The sequence below is a fragment of the Cetorhinus maximus genome, chromosome 13 (genome assembly GCF_964194155.1).
Source record: "Cetorhinus maximus chromosome 13, sCetMax3.hap1.1, whole genome shotgun sequence".
Lineage (NCBI taxonomy): Eukaryota > Metazoa > Chordata > Chondrichthyes > Lamniformes > Cetorhinidae > Cetorhinus > Cetorhinus maximus.
Window position 1 is genome coordinate 81,162,751 of NC_135891.1, and position 18,545 is coordinate 81,181,295.

At 40.9% G+C, this 18,545-nt stretch overlaps 1 protein-coding gene across 8 annotated transcripts in view; it reads right to left on the reverse strand.

Moving 5' to 3' along the window:
- Window positions 1-18,545, reverse strand: part of dpp9 (dipeptidyl-peptidase 9) — a 94,664-nt gene that overhangs the window by 41,936 nt on the left and 34,183 nt on the right. For 7 of the 8 annotated variants that reach the window (XM_078555646.1, XM_078555648.1, XM_078555649.1 and 4 more), the window contains 5 exons: window positions 16,419-16,663; window positions 14,281-14,393; window positions 9,594-9,767; window positions 8,313-8,481; window positions 5,789-5,899 (listed from right to left, as the gene is read on the reverse strand). In XM_078555646.1, coding sequence (XP_078411772.1) covers window positions 5,789-5,899; window positions 8,313-8,481; window positions 9,594-9,767; window positions 14,281-14,393; window positions 16,419-16,663 — 812 coding nt within the window. Of the gene's footprint in view, window positions 1-5,788; window positions 5,900-8,312; window positions 8,482-9,593; window positions 9,768-14,280; window positions 14,394-16,418; window positions 16,664-17,907; window positions 17,996-18,545 lie in introns of those variants that run through there. The other variant, XM_078555650.1, reaches the window with a different exon arrangement.

Below are 18,545 nucleotides of genomic sequence, written 5' to 3' on the forward strand. Positions count from 1 at the left end.
GGCGCATCTTTGTGGTGCCTGCAGAGTATGCACTCGTGGAGGTCAGAGGTTATGGCCTAACTCTTTCTCTGCACAGATACTGCCTGGCCTACTGAGTATTTCCAGCATTTTCAGTTTTTATTTCAAATTACCACCACCCGCAGCATTCTGTTTTTTGATCTGTTAGAGAAAATGTTAGAATCTATTAGGGACAGAGCAGGGCACTTTTGAGTAAAGTTGAAACAGATTTATGAAAAGGAAATCATGTTTGATAAATCTATTCCTTTTTGAGGTTGCAACTAGTTGGGTAAAGGGGAACTAGTGGATGTAGTGAATTTGACACAGTGCTGCATGGGAGGTCATCACACAAAATTAGGCTCATGGGATTGGGAGCAATACATCAGCATTAGGGGTTGGCTAATGGACTGAAAAAAGTACAACCAATTAAGTCATTTGAGTTGGCAGGCTGTAACTAGTGAGGTACTGTTGCGATCAATGCTTGGGCCTCAGCTACTTACACAATGTTCAAAAATGACCAAGATACAGACTGAATATATCCAGGTTTGCTTATAATACAAAGTTAGGTGGGAAAGTAGGCTGTGAGGAGGACAGAGGCTGCAAAAAAATTTAGGCAGGTTAATTAAGCAGAAGGAATATAATGCAAAAATGTGACGTTAGCTATTTTGCAAAGAAAAATACAAAAGCAGGCTTCTTTTTTAAATGGAGAGAATGGGAAATGTTAGTATTCTGAGGATTTGGATATTGCTGTACATGAATCACAGTTAACATGCAGGTACAGCAAGAAATTAGGAAAGGAAATGATAGGTTAGCCTTTATAGAAAGGAATTGGAGTACAAGAACAAAGAAATCTTACTGCAATTTACAGGTCTTTCATGAGATCACATCCAGTGTACTACGTAGTTTTGATTTCCTTATCAGAGTGTGGATATACTTGTCTTAGAGGGAGTGTAAAGGTTCACTAAACAGGTAAGTGGGATAAGGGGACTGTGCCATGAGGAGAGATTTTTTAAAAATTAATTTACAGGATGTGCGCGTCACTGGCTAGGCCAGCATTTATTGCCGATCCCCAATTGCCATTGAGGTGGTGGTGGTGGGCTGCCTTCTTGAACTGCTGCAGTCCATATGGTGTAGGTACACCTACAGTGCTGTTGGGAGGGGGTTCCAGGATTTTGATCCAGCGACAGTGAAGGAACGGCGATATATTTCCAAGTCAGGATATTGAGTGGCTTGTAGGGAAACTTCCACGCGTTCCCATGTATCTGCTGCCCTTGTCCTTCTAGATGGTAGTGGTTGTGGGTTTGGAACGTGCTGTAAAAGGAGCCTTGATGAGTTTCTGCAGTGTATATTGTAGATGGTACACACCGCTGCCACTGTTCGTCAGTGGCGGAGGGAGTGAATGATTGCGGATGGGGTGTCAATCAAACGGGCTGCTTTGTCCTGGATGGTGTCAAGCTTCTTGGATGTTGTTGGAACTGCACACATCCAGGCAAGTGGAGAGTATTCCATCACACTCCTGGCTTATATCCCCTTTAGATGATGGATAGGCTTTGGGGAGTCAGGAGATGAATTACTCGCCACAGGATTCCTAGCCTCTGACCAGCTCTTGTAGCCACAGTATTTATATGGTTAGTTCAATTCAGTTTGCAGTCAATGGTAGCCCCCAGGATTTTGATAATAGGGGTATCAGCGATGGTAATGCCATTGAATGGCAAGGGATGATGGTTAGATTCTCTCTTGTTGGAGATGGTCATTGCCTGGCATATGTGTGGCACGAATGTTACTTGTCACTTTTCAACCCAAGCCTAGATATTGTCCAGATCTTGCTGCATTTGGACATGGACTGCTTCAGTACCTGAGGAGTCACAAATGGTGAATATTGTGCAAGCAGCAGCGAACATCCCCACTTCTGACCTTATGATAGAAGGAGGGTCATTGATGAAGCAGCTGAAGATGGTTGGGCCTAGGACACTACCCTGAGGAACTCCTGCAATGATATCCTGGAACTGAGATGGCTGACCCCCAACAACCACAACCACCTTTCTTTGCCATGCTTGAACCAAGGCTATAATGAGGTTAGAAGCTGAGTGAGCCTAGCGGAACCCAAACTGAGCACCAGCAAACAGGCTATTGCTAAGTAAGTTCCACTTGATAGCACTGTTGATGGCTCCTTCCATCACTTTACCGATGATCCAGAATAGACTGATGGGGTGGTAATTGGCCAGGTTGGATTTGTCCTGCTTTTTGTGTACAGGACATAACTGGGCAAGTTTCCACATTGCTGGGTAGATGCCAGTGTTGCAGCTGTACTGGAATAGCTTGGCTAGGGATCAGCAAGTTCTGGAGCACAACTCTTCAGTACTATTGTCAAGAGTATTGACAGGGCCCCTAGCCACTGCAGTATCCAGTGCCTTCAGCCATTTCTTGATATCATATGGAACGAATCGAATTGGCTGAAGACTGGCAGCTTTAATGCTGGGAGCCTCCAGAGGAGGCAGAGATGGATCATCCACTCGGCACTTCTGGTTGAAGACTGTTTCGAATGCTTGAGTCTTATCTTTTGCATTGATGTGCTGGGCTCTCTCATCGAGGATGGGGATATTTGTGGGGCCTCCTCCTCCAGTGAGTTGTTCAATTGTCCGCCACCATTCACGACTGCATGGAGCAGGATTGCAGAGCTTAGATTTGATCCGTTGGTTGTGGAATCACTTAGCTCTGTCTATCACTTGCTGCTTATGCTGTGTGGCACAAAAGTAGCCCTTGTCGCCACTTCACCAGGGTGACACCTCATTTTTAGGTATGCCTGGTGCTGCTCCTGGCATGCCCTCCTGCACTCTTCATTGAACCAGGGTTGATCCCCTGGCTTGGTGGTAATGGTAGAGTGGGAGATATGCCAGGCCTCAAGGTTACAGATTGTGGTTGAGTACAATTCTACTGGTGCTGATCACCCACAGCGTCTCATGGATGCCCAGTCTTGAGTCGCTAGATCTGTTCTAAATCTATCCCATTTAGCACGGTGGTAGTGTCACATAACACGATGGAGGGTATCCTCAATGTGACTTCACATTGTGGATAAATGCATCTGCAGCAGGCAAGTTGAGGAGGATGAGGTCAAGTATGTTTTTCCCTCACCTCCCGCCACAGACCCAATCTAGCAGCTACGTCCTTTCGGACTCAGCCAGCTCGGTCTATGGTCGTGCTACCGACACTGAAGTCCCCCACCCAGAGTACATTCTGTGTCCTTGCCATCCTCAGTGATTCCTCCAAGTGGTGTTCATCAGCTGAGGGGGGAATGGTACGTGGTAATCAGCAAGAGGTTTCCTTGCCCATGTTCAATCTGATGCCATGAGACTTCCTGGGGGCCGGAGCTGATGTTGAGGACTCCCAGGTCAACTCCCTCCCAACTGTATACCACTATGCTGCCATTTCTGCTGGGTGGGACAGGACATACCCAGGGGTGGTGGTAGTGGTGGTGGTGTTGGTGTCTGGGATGTGGTCTGTAAGGCATGGTTCCAAAAGTATGACTATGTCAGGCTGTTGCTTGACTAGTCTGAGAGAACAGCTCTCCCAACTTTGGCACAAGCCCTAGATGTTAGTCAGGGGGACTTTGCAGGGTCAACAGGGCTGGGTCTGCCGTTGTAGTTTCTGGTGCCTAGGTCGGTGCTGGATGGTCTGTCCGGTTTCATTCCTTTTTATTGACTTTTTAGCGGTTTGATACAACTGAATGGCTTACTATGCCATTTCAAAGGACATTTAAGAATCAACCATGTTATTGCGGATCTCAAATCACATGTCGGCAGATTTCCTTTCTCTAAAAGGACACTAGTGAGCCAGATGGGTTTTTACAGCAAAATTAGACTTTTAATTCCAGATCTGTTATTGAATTCAAATTCCACTATCTGCTGTGGTGGGATTCAAACCCTGGTCCCCAGAGCATTACCCTGTGTCTCTGGATTAACAGACAAGTGACAATACACTCCACCACCGCCTCCCCTGATTAAGTAGACCAGGCCTATATTCTAGCATTTATAAGACAGAGGTGATCTCATTGAAACATGGATAATTCTGATAAGGACTCAACAGGATAGACAGATATGAGGAGGATGTCTTCCCTGGCTGTGGAGTTTAGAACTAGGGATCATAGCCTCAAAACAAAGCGTCTACCTTTTAGGACTAAGACGAGGTATAATTTGCTCACAAAGTTATGGATCATTGGAATTCATTACCTGAAAGAGCAGTGGATGTTCAATGAATGAGTTTATTCAAAATTGACATGAACAGGTTTTTGGCACTCCCATCATCTTAAAATCCACACTTGCAACTAACTAACACTCAAATGACAAGTCAAGATATGGTTACTGAAACCCTAATCACTGCTGGTATTTCAGTAGACTATCTCAAACATTGTTTCACAGCATATGTTGAACAATGTTTAAGTTGCTGTTTCAGGTTATGACCATCCAAATATATATTTAGTGCTCCTAGAGCAATTACTGCATTAACTATAAGCATTAAAACAAGGCTGGCTGTCCTGAACATCTGTAGTTACATTAAGGGCCTTTTCTCCACCATTAGATCAGAAGCAGGATGTTCATTGATGATTGCACTGCTCAGTTCCCCTGATAGCAGAGCAGTTCATGTCTACATTCAGCAAGACATTGACAGCACCCAAGCTTGGACTTATAAATGGCAAGGAACAGGCTATGACGATTTCTAATAAGAGTGTGTCTAACCACCTCCGCTCTGATATTCAATGGCATTGTCATCCTCAAATCTCCCCATTAACATGCTGGTCAACATTGACCAGAAACCTAACTGGGCCAATCACGTAAATAAATTAGGTGCAAGAGGTGGTTAGTAGCATACATTCCCAACTCTCCAAAGCATGTCCATCACCTACAAAAGCATGATGAAATACTCTCTACCTACCCAGATAAGTGCAGCTTCAAAAAAAGCGAAATATCATGCAGCCAACTTGATTGACACCCATTTACCACATTAAACATTACCACACTAAACATTCACTCCACTCCCCCCAAGCAGCAGCAAAATGGCTATAGTGTGTATCATCTACAAGATACACTGCAGTAACTTGCTAAGGCTTCTTCCACAGCAACCCCACCCCACACCCCCCAACCCTATCTACCAACACAGACAAGGCAGTAAGTTCATGGAAACACCATTACCTCCAAGAAACATATCATCCTGACTTGTAAATACACCACCATTCCTCCATCGTTGGAGGGTAAAAATCTTGGCACACTACCTAACAGCACTACAGGAGCACCTTCACCACACCGAATCCAGCGGCTCAAAGTGGCAGCTCACCACCATCTTCACAAGGCCAATTTGGGCTGGGCAATAAATGCTGACTATGCCAGCAACATCTGCATCTCATGAATGAATACTCTTTAAAAGACTGCATTTCTTGTAGTTTTGTAGCCCAATGAGGAAGGAAGCAGTCCTGGGTTTAGTTCTCTCAAATGAAATACTGCAAGTGGAGTATGTTGGAGTAGGAAAACATCCCACTGGTTTAGACTAGATTCAAAATCAGGTGAATCAATGTGCTAATGTGAAGGCAGTGTAACTTTGAATTGGTATACTGACTGAATTGGAGCACAGATTGGAGCTAGGCAAGCAGTTTGAATGAAACACTACACTGTTCAAGAGCAAAGTTGTTAGGAGACCTCCAGTTACAAATGTGAAGCTAAGAAACTAATAAGAACATATTCCCTGTTGAGCTTAACCTTTCATTGATTGCATGAACAGAGTACTGCAGCCAAGGTCATACCTTCAGTTCCTGTAGGACACCACCAGTAACCGGTAAACCTATCAAATTCTTCCTGTATTACAAAAGTTGCTACTCCTGCAGATTTAGGATCTTCTACTACATTAGGCAAACCTGAAAAAGAGAACATCCTGGTTACATTGCATTCTTCTGCGCAATTTAATATTGTCAAGCTCACGCAATTTGGAGACATGGATTAATGGAGTATAAATTTGAAATGGGCGCTTTACCTTAAAATAAAGTGGAGAATGGACAAACAAAATGGAGTTGAGAGGTCAGGTGACCTTTTTCGTTCCTGCCAATATACATGGAACTACACATGGCCCTTGAGCTAATCTTAATATCTGGAAGAATCATTAAAATGCAAACGGACTTCCAAGACATTTTGGAGGACAATAGACAGAAACACTTTGGTCACATGGCAGAAACTAGGTTTTCAGATAAGGGCATTTAAAAAGGTACATTTTTAGAGCAGCAAGGGAGAGAAAGATCCAGAGCAGTGAAGGATCAGGACCCTGCCTAAGAACCATCAGCAGGCAGAGAATTCAGATCGGCCTTTACCTATCTAGTTGAAGAACCGAACCAGGTTTTTGCTACAGGGGTTCGATAGTGTCTCAATTGGAGTGGAGCAAGAGAAACCAGCTATTGCAAGCAATAAACCACAGAAACATTTGTCTCAAACTACCAAACTCTATTCTTCAGTGGATTGCAAAAGGGACTACAGGTCTGCGACGCTTCAAGAGTTCATCTCGGAAAAAGCTAGTGTGACAGAGAACTGTGAAATTTTAAGACCTAGGTGCATGTGACATTTTTTGTAATCATAATATTTTCTTGTGCGTGCCTGTTATGAGAGTGGGTGTGGCTGCAAATTCATTTAACATTTGAATGTTACATATTTACCTTTCTTTTTAAAACTTGCAAGAAAACCTGTCATTTGTCTCTCTCTGACAGTTACATCACTCAAGGGGTTAAAACATTTTTTTTCTTTTAAAACACATGTGTCTGTCTGTCTTTGGCCAGTCGAGAGGTGGGAAAAGGGGAATTATCTATACCAATTCTCCCCTGTCCATAACAATATAAAACAACATTAAGGCAAATGTACAACATGTTTCTTGGTCGCTATTCTACATCAATGTTTGCCACGATTTAACCATGGACAGCTAAACTGGATCAAAGCCAGGTTAAGAGCCATGACAATTCAAAATCAAAATTAATTACCTGAAGCACTTGAGAAGACTAATTTTAAGGCACTAAGTCTAAATATTATAGACTTATATGGAACAGAATCTAAAACTTATATGCAATAGATTTAATTTGACTCGAGGCCCTCCAGGCAGCTCAGACAGTAACTGCACTTATGTTGTTGTCGACCCAATAGACCAGACTTAATCTCTGGTTGATTTGGCTTCAGCTTAGAATAAGTAGGTACATCACTAACTGAGCTGAGTTAGAAAGTACTGGGGTTGAGTTCCATATTATGACTTGAACAAGTTTAGATTGATATTCAAATGCTATTAAGTGCTGAGTGATAAAGATAAATTGTCTGAGGTGCTACCCTTTCCCTGCATTTTTGGGGACAGGATTAAAGAACTCCATTTGAAAGGCATGAAAGGTGTCTTCAAGTTTCTTGGTTAAAGTGTCTCTCTCAACTAATGCCATTAGCAAATCAACTAGCCATTTATTCGTGTGGAATACTGCTGGTGCAGAATGGCTACATAGCAGCAGGCAGAGCCATTAAACTAATTCATGTCCAAAGAGCTTTGATATCAGAGGTGTACATAAATAGGGAACTCTGGAGAAACTTCTTTACCCAGAGATGGTTAGGATGTGGAACTCACTACAGGTAATTGAAGCAACTAGCACAGATCAATTTAAGGGCAAGCTGAGGGTTAGATGAATTAGAGTAGGAGGCAGCTCATGTGGAATAGAAACATCAGCAGGGACCTATTGGGCCAAATGGCCTCTTTCTCTGCTGTAAATAATATGTAATAATATCTTAGCCGGAACTGCAGTGGTGATCTTAAAATGGCCTTCAAATGCATTAAATAGGTAATTGACCACCTAAAGTAAGATTATTAATGAGGATAGGATCAGCGAATTAATAGTAATTCTCACCCCCAAGACTACAAACATGCAGACAAGGTCTATTAAGAAAGGTGTCCTCTTTAATGTATTTTGGTTTTCACCCACAGAACTCTACCCTTGAGCAGGAAGGAGGAGAAAACTTGGGGCAAAAGATTCTCTTTCTCCACAATTCCACCTAGCCCTAAAAAATAGTTTGAATCTGGCTTCAACATAAATACAATGATTTGTATAAAATAGCTCCATTAGAATTTTAGCTCTATTTTCTGCTAGCACTTAGTTTAAAGTTAAATCAGTTTCTGCAAAAACTGCTTTGCTATGTTGATGGGGTGAACTGTACTGCTCCTGGGATCAAAGAGGGCCTTGCAAAACCATTTCTCGAGGCCAATCTACAACATTAATATACTATAGCAGACTTTTACCATCCAATACTAAATTACCTTACCTTTATGGCAAAATGTTAATCGCTTCTCCTCGCCAGATCCAATGTTTGATATCCACAAGTCATTGTTATTTACAAATGAGATGAAGGATGGGTCTCCAGGACATATCTTAGGATCCATCCGAGGACCTGAACAATTTGTCTTAATCTCTACTGGCTTCATTGGCGATATCTGTAAAAGAGCAGACATCTAGCTAGTAAAGAAAATGGAACAAATTGCATTCATTATGGCTGAGAAAAATGGTGTTGGTCACAGATCAAGTGTGGTTAATACAAATCTAATGGTAACTTTAATTAGTAAGACACACAAGACTAGGAAATATTTAAGGTTCCCACATGGGTCCATTCCACTTTGTTAGAGATACTACCTCTCCTAAGATTGCAACTTTGTTCCACCCAATATTCTCTTCTCTCAGCTTAATCAAATGTTATTCTTCATGGTTGAACCTGTACATTGAGTGTTGCCAGCATATTCAGCTCCATCCCACCACTGAAAAGGGACTGCTGGATAGCAAAGAGAAGCTGTTATTACTTCTAAACTCAGAAGTTTAGAACCTGTCGTAACATCCCCGCTGCTGCACTGGTTCAGATCAGTTAAGAATTGGAATCATTTTTGATTAAGTTTCAGTATCAAAACTAAACACTTTTTCCCCATCCTGGGCAGCAGAAAAGGTGATCTTAGTTTTGAGATAATTATTGAATTGACATGTTATCAAGCTGTTATTGATCATGCTCCCAACTGTCCTTAGGAGAGCTCTTTTTAAACACAAAGGTTCACCAGAGAGCCTGAAAACTCTGGTTAGCTGGGAATAAAGCCCAAACTCAAAGCACAATATTCAGCCAGAGTGGTACTCTGCACTCGCTCATGGCAATTAGCTGCAAACTCATTTAGATGTGTTAAGTGGCTATCAGATAATAACCTTTTAAGACTGATCTTTTGCATCCCAAATCCCACTTAACTGTTAAAATGTCAACATTAAAGTCCAAGTACTCTTGGCTTTCTTGAGTAAATTATAATTGCACATGTTCCCAAGTTCATCTTCGTTCCTAAACCAAAGGATTTTTTGTTTTTTTTCCAAAATCAAGTTTCTAACTTGTTCCTAAATCAAGCTGTTCAGATCCCCATTAACAAATTGAGTCAAATATCTTTTAAGTGCAGTTAATCACTGCAAGGCTGCAAATAATGCAAGCAGTGTACACAGTTCTAATAGAAGTAGCTGGAAACAGCAAGAAATCTGATCAAGACATACAAGGGCCTGACGACCACATCAACTTTGTACTTACATTAAAACCATTTGTCCCTCCATCCTTGCAATAGAAAAGACTATTGCTAGCTTGGAAGAGAAAAAGTCCACTATCTCTGTGATAGTCGTATGAGGTAATTCCAAATGTCCCAAGGCGCTTTCTCTCACGCAGGAGCTCCTCTTCCCGCGAGTACATCCCATGGTGTGGAGTCGCCTATAAAGATAACCACAAGAACAAAAAACAGTCATGAGCAATTATTAACAGAACTATTGGAGGTTATGCAAAACAATCCCAAAAACTCTCAACCGGGGCACTGTAGTCTCCTTTATCAGTATGCACACGCTCAAAACTACTTGCATGAATTAAAAGCATGAACAGGGTGCAAGGAGTGGTAAAAACAAAAAGCTACTGTGGATGCTGGAAATCCAAAACAAAAACAGAATTACCTGGAAAAACTCAGCAGGTCTGGCAGCATCGGTGGAGAAGAAAACAGTTGACGTTTTGAGTCCAACATGACCCTTCAACAGAACTGAAGTATAGTTAGGAGAGGGGTGAAATATAAGCTGGTTTAAGGTGGGGGGCGGGGGGAGAGAAGTTGAGGGTGGGGTGGTTGTGGGGACAAGCAAGCAGTGATAGGAGCAGATAATCAAAAGATGTCACAGACAAAAGGATCAAAGAGGTGTTGAAGGTGGTGATATTATCTAAGAAAAGTGCTAATTAAGAATGGATGGCAGGATACTCAAGGTACAGCTCTAGTGGGGGTGGGGTGGAAAGACTAGGATTGGGTGATTTGGGAAGCTGCCAACATTTTACTTCCAGAACTAGAATAAGGTAGTAGAGTGGTTGTGTTACTGGACCAGCAAGCTAGAGGTTGAGTTCAAATTCCACCACAAGTTGTGAAACTGAATTTAATGGACCTGGTATCAAACGAGCATCAAAGCTATCTGACCAATACTAAAGTTCAGCTGATTCGCTAATAACCTTGAGAACTGTAATTCCAGTACCACGCTTCTCAATTGACTTTTAATTTGTTCTGTAGTGGCCTAGCACAACTGGTAGGTAACCCAGTAATCTGAGGAAACGAGAAGGAGCAATAAATGTCATTTTTCCAGAGAACAAGAAACCCTAGGCAGTAAACATATCTAGAGATCATGCTTTTGTGTCACATTTTATGCAGAAGTTAGAAAGTGTACCAATAACCAGAAACCAGCTTAAGTAAATATTTGATCAGTCTCTTTGTCTGGCTGCTGGTATAAAACAGGATATTAGTCAGCTCAGACAGTGATGCCCTTAATGGCCCATTCAAGAACTGCATTGGAGAGGGCCTGCAGCAGGTTTCCTACCCCTCAACCACAAAATGGTGTTCAAAACAGGGGCTCCTAAAGGGAAATAAAGCTCCTGAAAAACAAGAGGCAAAAGTATGTTTTGTGATTAGTGCTCCTTAGGAAGGTGAAATGCACTAAAGGCTTAGGGGGTGTCATGAACTAACAGTGGAAATGCCAATAAAGCTGCTTCTTTGTACACAGCAACCCGAACCCCTCAGTGGAATTCTTAAAAAATGAAGTTGGTAATTTATAAATAACATCTTTAAATGTCAAAAGCCAATGTTCTCTGCTATTTTATTACATTGGTTTCTCCCACCCTACTCAACTGGCCTCCTGCCAACATAACAGGGTTCAAGATACAACTCACTTGCAGAAAATACCAAGTCACAAAGCAACATCAACTCTCACTTAATACATTAATTAACATTTATTACTGGGATATTTATTACCTTGCAATAAAACAATTTTTAAAATCTATTGACAAAAAAGCAATTCTGCAACACCTGAATGATAAGGTGTTGCAAATCAGCATTATTCAAAATTTTAACTTATCAAGGTCAATGCTGTCTTCATCAATTTAAGGAAAAGGAAGCAATATTTTAACATAGCTTCAGCGTTGACACTTCAGTAACTTATATAGTAACATTGCAGCTTTGGTGAATCACAGAATAGTGGATAATGCTGACTGGTTAAGGAACCAGATTGAGATTTTTCATTACAAACTAGTGACATTTACCAGGTTTAAGATACAATATTTGTGGGAAGTGGTGGGATATAATATTGACCATATCTGGCAATGAGATGCGAAAATTTTCCTTGACTATATTGATCTTGGTCATTTTTAACACCTGAACTATTTTGTCAAGTGATTTGAATATGGTTGCAAATACAAAAAGTGCTCTTTGCATTTTTACATTTGCAAATTGCGCACAATCCTCTTAGATTAATACAAAGTGAAAAGGTTGAATTCACAGAGCAAGCGTATTTTTACAGAGTTAAATAGGGAAAAAAAAACAAATGCGGTAAATACAACAAAAATCCATTTAAACTAAGAGGAGGTCATCAGTGGTTTTAGTGCAATCCCTTTGTCAGCACTCTAGGTGCTGGTGGGCCTGCTGTGTATTTCAAATACTCCGTGTTCATGGATATTTTTACGTTCCTGTCAACTTTTCACTACATTAAAAACTCCAAATCAAAAACATGGTGTCACATTGTAGCACTGGAGTGCTTTTAAAAGCTGAAGTTACAGGTCACATTGCACAGGTGATGCCCTAAGTGCCTAAAAGAACTAGATGTCACTCACACTTCACATGCTTTCAGTTGAATTAAATGGAGGTAGTTACAGGATCTTCTTGTGCCATTAGGTCCCAGCCCATTATTAAGAATATACTGCACCTTTAGCGCAGATCAGAGGTGTCAGCTGTGGCTCAGTCCATAGCACCCTCGCCTTTGAATCAGAAGGTTGTGGGTTCATGTCCCACTCTCGGAAACCAAGAACTGTGATTGTACTCAAAAGAGTTGCAATCTGTGACTGTTGATAACTCGAAAGAATTTTTTTTTAGCGCAGATCAGAGCAACAATGGGAGCCCCCCTACCCCAAGGTAGTGATTAAAAGCATAGTTGGAAGACATTATTTTAAATTACAGATCATAATTCAAATTAAAAACTAAAACAGAAAATGTGTAAAACTGGATAATCTCGGCCAACAGGTAGCTCAGGGCCGGGACCTTACTTCCAGTAGTAATTTACTCAGCTTGCTGGATGTAAATTATTTCCAGAAACTGCTTAGGACAAGTTTTTTTTTGTCTCATTCTCCAAAGATAGTGGGGTGCTGACTGTCCATTTTTGTAAGCTTGTTTTTCTCTCCAAAATATTGGTGGTTTTTATTCCTGCATGTTTGTTGCTGATTGGTACATGTCATACCCAGCTGTGATTTGCTGCCATTTCAAATACAAAATTTGAGCTAATCAATTTCTTTAATGAAGTAACAGCAATGTAGCCCACAAACGCCCAATGCTTGAGCCTTGAATGTATAAGTAGTGCACTGCACATATTGCTCAAACATGCAAAATGGTTGAGCAAGGTTAAAATAATGCTATAGTTGTATGGAATTAAGTGTTTGGCCCACTGCTCCACCTTTACCCATTTGTTCAAGGGAAAGGGTTGAGCATAGGCCTTGGAAGTATTGTGAAGAGAGAGTAGTGATAGACTTTAAGAAAACATACAGGCTGATAAAATTGCTGGAGACACGACAGATGAAATTAATGTAGAGAAGTACAAGTAGGAAGAACAACGAAAGGCAACATAAAATAAAGGATACAATCTATAGTGGGTGCAAGGGCAGAAGATGTATGTACACAAATCATTGAAAGTGGCAGGGCAGACTGAGAAAGCAGTTAATAAGTCAATCGAGGTCCTGGACTTTTTACATAGAGGCAGAGTGTACAAAAGCAAGGAAGTTACGATAAGATTTTATACAACACTTCAACTGAACTGTGCGCAATTCAGGACACCACACTTTAGTAAGGGTGTGAAGGCATAAGAGATGGTGCAGAAAAGATTTACGAGAATGGTTCCGGGATGAGGGATTTCAATTACATGGATGAATTGGAGAAGCTGGGGCTGTTCTCTTTAGGGAAGAGAAGGTTGGGAAGAGGTGTTCAAAATCAGGAGGGGTTCGGACAGATTAGATAGGGAGAAACTGTTCCCATTGGCAGAAGGGTCAAGGTCCAGAGCGCAAAGATTTAAGGCGAATGGGAAAACAAGGTCAACACAAATTTTTTTTTTCAATACAACAAATAGTTAGGACCTGGAATGCATGGCCACGAGAATGGTGAAGGCAGGTCCACTTGAGGCTTCACAAGATAATCAAGGGAGAAAATTACAGAGAAAAAACAGGGAAGTGGGACTAGATGAGTTGCTCTTGCGGAGAGCCAGCAATGACATGATGAATCAAATGGCCTCCTTCTGTGCTGTAAACCACTCTATGATTCGATGATGGGGGAAAAAAATCCAGTTCTCACCTTGGGTTGCTTGCACACATTCCAGAAACAGAACAACACAGACATCACTGATAAAATTGTCAATCTCTTCCTCTCAGCCTAGACAGGGAGATATGGTCTGAGAGAAACTACAAAAAATTTAGCATGAGTTTGCAACTGCATGGTTTTGGTTTCTATTCCCATTTGGTAGTAAGAAGTGAGAGCAGCCAAGGTTACTGGGTTGTTGATATTCCCTCCCATTGAAGAAATCCCTACAACATAACAAAGGCTGACAGCACAGCACTCAATTGTGGAGATAAATCCTTGCCTATCAACTCCACAGCACTCAACACTGCTCATTAAAGCATTACATTGTCATGTCATTCAAAGCTAAAAGGCAATGTAAAATATAATTCTCACCTGGAAGTGATCAAGCATTTGTTTCCAAGAAAGCAGCAAAAGAGAATCCTTCCGGACCTTTTTTGGGATCTCAGAGTACAACAGAGAGTTCTCTCTGCTCCCGTAGGGCATCCCTATAGAAAAAAAGAGTTCCCAGTGTTAATCAGTGGCAATGCTACAATCTAAGCAATTCAATTCATCAAACAACTTTGGCCAGGCTGTGACAACTAGTGACTTAAAAACACAAGTTTGTACTAAAAATTTCCAGGAGGGTCTGCCCGTCCTGTCACTTAAGTGGTCAGCTCTAGCCTATTTTGTAAAAAAGTTTGGAACAGTACCAGAGACACAATACAGAAAATCAAAAAGAAATTAGAAAAAATAGCATTTCCTAAGTTGCAGCCATACAATCCAGTTTTTCCAATATGAAGTGAACTTTACAGCACTAAAACAATGAGTTCTCTGACAATTTAACCAAAAATGTAAAGAGAGTGGGAATTTGGTATTCAATATATTCAAATGAAAATTTAAGTTAATACCTTCACATTAAAATTAGGCTAAAATAATGGCAAAGGCTTATTCCAGTTTTAAAGAGGGAAATGTAATCATACATCTTACGTAAAGGAACTGAAATCATGATTCCAACCAAATTCATTAAATAATTAAGTTCCTCATCTTCAAGTGCAAGAGATCTTCTACAGAGTCATGCCAGGCATGTTCACACTGCTCATTATAGCTGCTCCAGATTAGTCATCTACTAAACAGTGACCGTCTCAGTCACAGTCAGTGGACTGGCACTGAAGTGGATAACTGAACTTTGCAGCAAGTGAGTCACTCCATTTACATGGGATATCTGTAATAGGAGAGAGGCTCAATTACATACTCATAGGACAAGACCTGGGGACGATTAATTGATGGGCAACAAGCCACAGAAAATTCCTTTCTGCCTCTTGCAATGTCACTGCATGTTCCTGACTCAGCCAGCCAGCCAAGGGTTACAAAATTGGCTTTCTGGATTCATAGAATCATACAGCACCTAAAGAGGTCATTCAGCCCGTCATACCCATTGGGCTCTTTCAAAGAGCTATCCAATTTGTTCCATTCCCCAGATCTTCCCCTAGAGTCCCACAAATTTTACCTTTTTAAGTATATATTCAATTCCTTTTCTAAATGTTATTATTGCATCTGCTTTCACCAACCTTTCGAGCAATGCATTCCAGATTATAAATCAAAATGCATTAATAATTTCTCATGTTCCCTCTAGCTCTAGCAAATTACCTTATATCGGAGTCCTCTGGTTAATGACCCCCCCTGACAGTGGAAACAGTTTTGCCCTATTTTATCCTAATCCTTCACATTTTTGAACAGTGCTATTACAGCTCCCACTAAGGAGCAGAATGTCAGATTCTTTAGCCTTTCCACATACAAGTCCCTCATCCCTGGATTCTAAACAAAAATAAACTTTCCACTCATGTTGCCTTCCAACTTCCAAGTCATCAACAACAACAGGCTCCTCCACCTCACTCACACCCTCAATGTACTTATCCATGTATTTCCTTTACCAACGCATCTTTACAATGCTAGAAACTTATTGACTCAACTGATTCTTGAGAGGATTTGTCACGCATGATGAATATATTGTAACATTATTGCAGCAATATGATGCTCTGAACATTTAAATATGTTATGAGCACAGCTTCTGACTCCATGTTCACAGGCAAGTCAGAGGACAGTTCAGTCAGCAAGGTGCCTGCACCAACTAACATTTGTCTCAACTTATAGACACTTTCCCCCCTCCTAATGAGTCTAGGAGAATCAGAGGCCAATGGAAACTCAAAACCATTTCAAGTTCACTTTACTTGAGATTCTTAAAATCGGAATGAGACTTGCATCCCATTATTCTATTCCTATAACGTCGATCTCACAATCACCTTCTTCAAAAGGATGAAAAGTCCATTCATTTCAAAATCATTCCCCAAGCTTTCTGATTCTCGGGATCAGCCTCATGGTTCCTCTCTGAACTGCCTCCAGGTATTAGGTGTCTCATGTCTTGGTAATTAGAATTGGATGCTGTGCTCAAGATGCATAACTTGAGATGATTTTTCTGTGGTTTGAATTCTTGTTTGTGTTAGTTTGGCATTCTATTACAACTTTATACTTACCCAAGTAATAGACACGGTGGGAATGGTGCCCAGACTCATCGTTTTTTGGAATGAACTGGAAATCATGAGGTGCTTTGTTAATGATAATGCCAGGATACTTCCTGCTGCTGTGAATAATCTCTCTCAATCCATCCCATGTGTGCTTCTCAACGTAGAATGGGGAGGGTGCATCCTCCATATCCACCACCTCTGTGCTTTCAGATAGCGCTTCCACCGTAGCCATCTCCTCAGCCCTTGCTACACAGCTGCAGCAAAAACAAAAACATGTCCTTTCAATGTCACATATTTAAAGATATACACAATTGTAGACAGAAACAAGAAATACATACAGCTACTACATAGGTTCCTCTACTCTCCTTGCAGTGTCAGCTGCAAAAATTCATCACACTTTTACTTTACACAACATGAGAACAGTGGAAATAAAAATCAGGTATTTACGGTGAGTTTTAAAGGTGAACTGATTTTCGTGGGTTACATAAATACTCCATCTCAACTGAAAATCTACATGGGTTAGTAAAGCAGAACATCCTGGTCAACAGCGTGAATGAATAAACCTCTCAACAGTAAACCAGCCACAACTCACTTTTAATCGTGTGATACAGGAACCTTCCAGTAAGTCTCTGTGTCAAAGGCACAGTCTTAATGCAACATAGATCAATAAATTCTGGTCAGGAGGGTATTCAGATTGTCCTTCAGTAGCTGGGAACATTCGTGACTCAAAATATAAAAAGCCATCACAAATTTATAAATAATAATAGACACAAGCCTGACAGTCCGACACTTGTCGAACTAAGGAGGAGCTGGAAACTTGAAAGAAAAGCTTTTCACAACCTCAACATGTATTTATATAACACCTTTAACACAAAATGTCCCAAGGTGCTTCACCGAGGCATTAAAAAACAAAATATGAACTCAGGATATTCCATGGTGCTTTCCAGCCAATCAAGCACTTTTGAACTCTAGCCACTGTTCTAATGTGGAAATTCAGCAGTCAGTTTGTGCACAGAAAGATTCCAAAATGTTAATGAAACTATGGCTAAGGTAATTTTTTCTTTTAAAATTATGTTGATTGAGGGATAAATCATAGCCAGGACACCAAAAGAACTCTCCTATTCTTTGAATATTGCCATAAAAGCTTTTAGTCACCTGAAAGAGATGATGTCACTTATTATTTACCATCCAACATAAACCCTTAGTACTGCAATGAAGTATCTGTCTCCCTCAAGTCTCTGGACTGAGACTTGAACACAATCTTCTGACTCTGAGGCTGACACCTTCAAAGGTGGAATGGAATAAAGCAGCCTTTCACTAAAGGGGAGAAAAGTACTCGCTCATGCACACAAAACCTATGCCTAGGCAGTACTTGGAACTTAGCTCAGTTCTATCAGTTTACTAGAAAACGTATCTGTTGCATATTTCCTGCATTAAGACAGTTAACGGGATCTTTAAGATAACTCAAGGTATTGAAATTGGAAATGCAAAGACTGACCTGTTTACATGCATGTACAGAGCAACATGAAAGAGTTAGGAACTGGGGTCTTCAACAATTAAAGTATAGGAAACAAGCAATTTCTCATATATTCTCTCGTTAGTCTTGGGACCTTCAATAAAAAAAATTACCACATAAAATTATTGGTTTTTTTAGTGCCAGGACCAAGTTTCTTACCAATTTGGCACCTGTCAAATGCAGCAAGTGCGCAACTTTCTATTGATGTACCAAAACCACATTGACAGCTGCTCAATGTTTCTTTCAGTGCCTCAGCAGATGATCGTCAGGGACGATTTTAAGTGCAGGAACTTTGCACACACACTTCCCTATAAAGTCAGCATTTAAATAAATAGTTACAGTCATGGGAATCTCCATCCTTCAATACAAAAATGCACAATTAAGGCAGCATTATGTATAGTTTTCGTTTCAAACATGTGACTGCAAAACAAGATTTAAACACTACCACATCCTTATCGCTGTCAGTCCTCACCCAAAATCTGAAATATCTTCTCCCTTCTCAATTCTCCCATTTCTGAAAATGCCAACTTTTGCTGCTGTAATATTTTCATAAATGCCAGCAACCCACTGATACCTCACTCAAACATCTGCTACCCAGAGCCAGGACAGCGAACAACTCA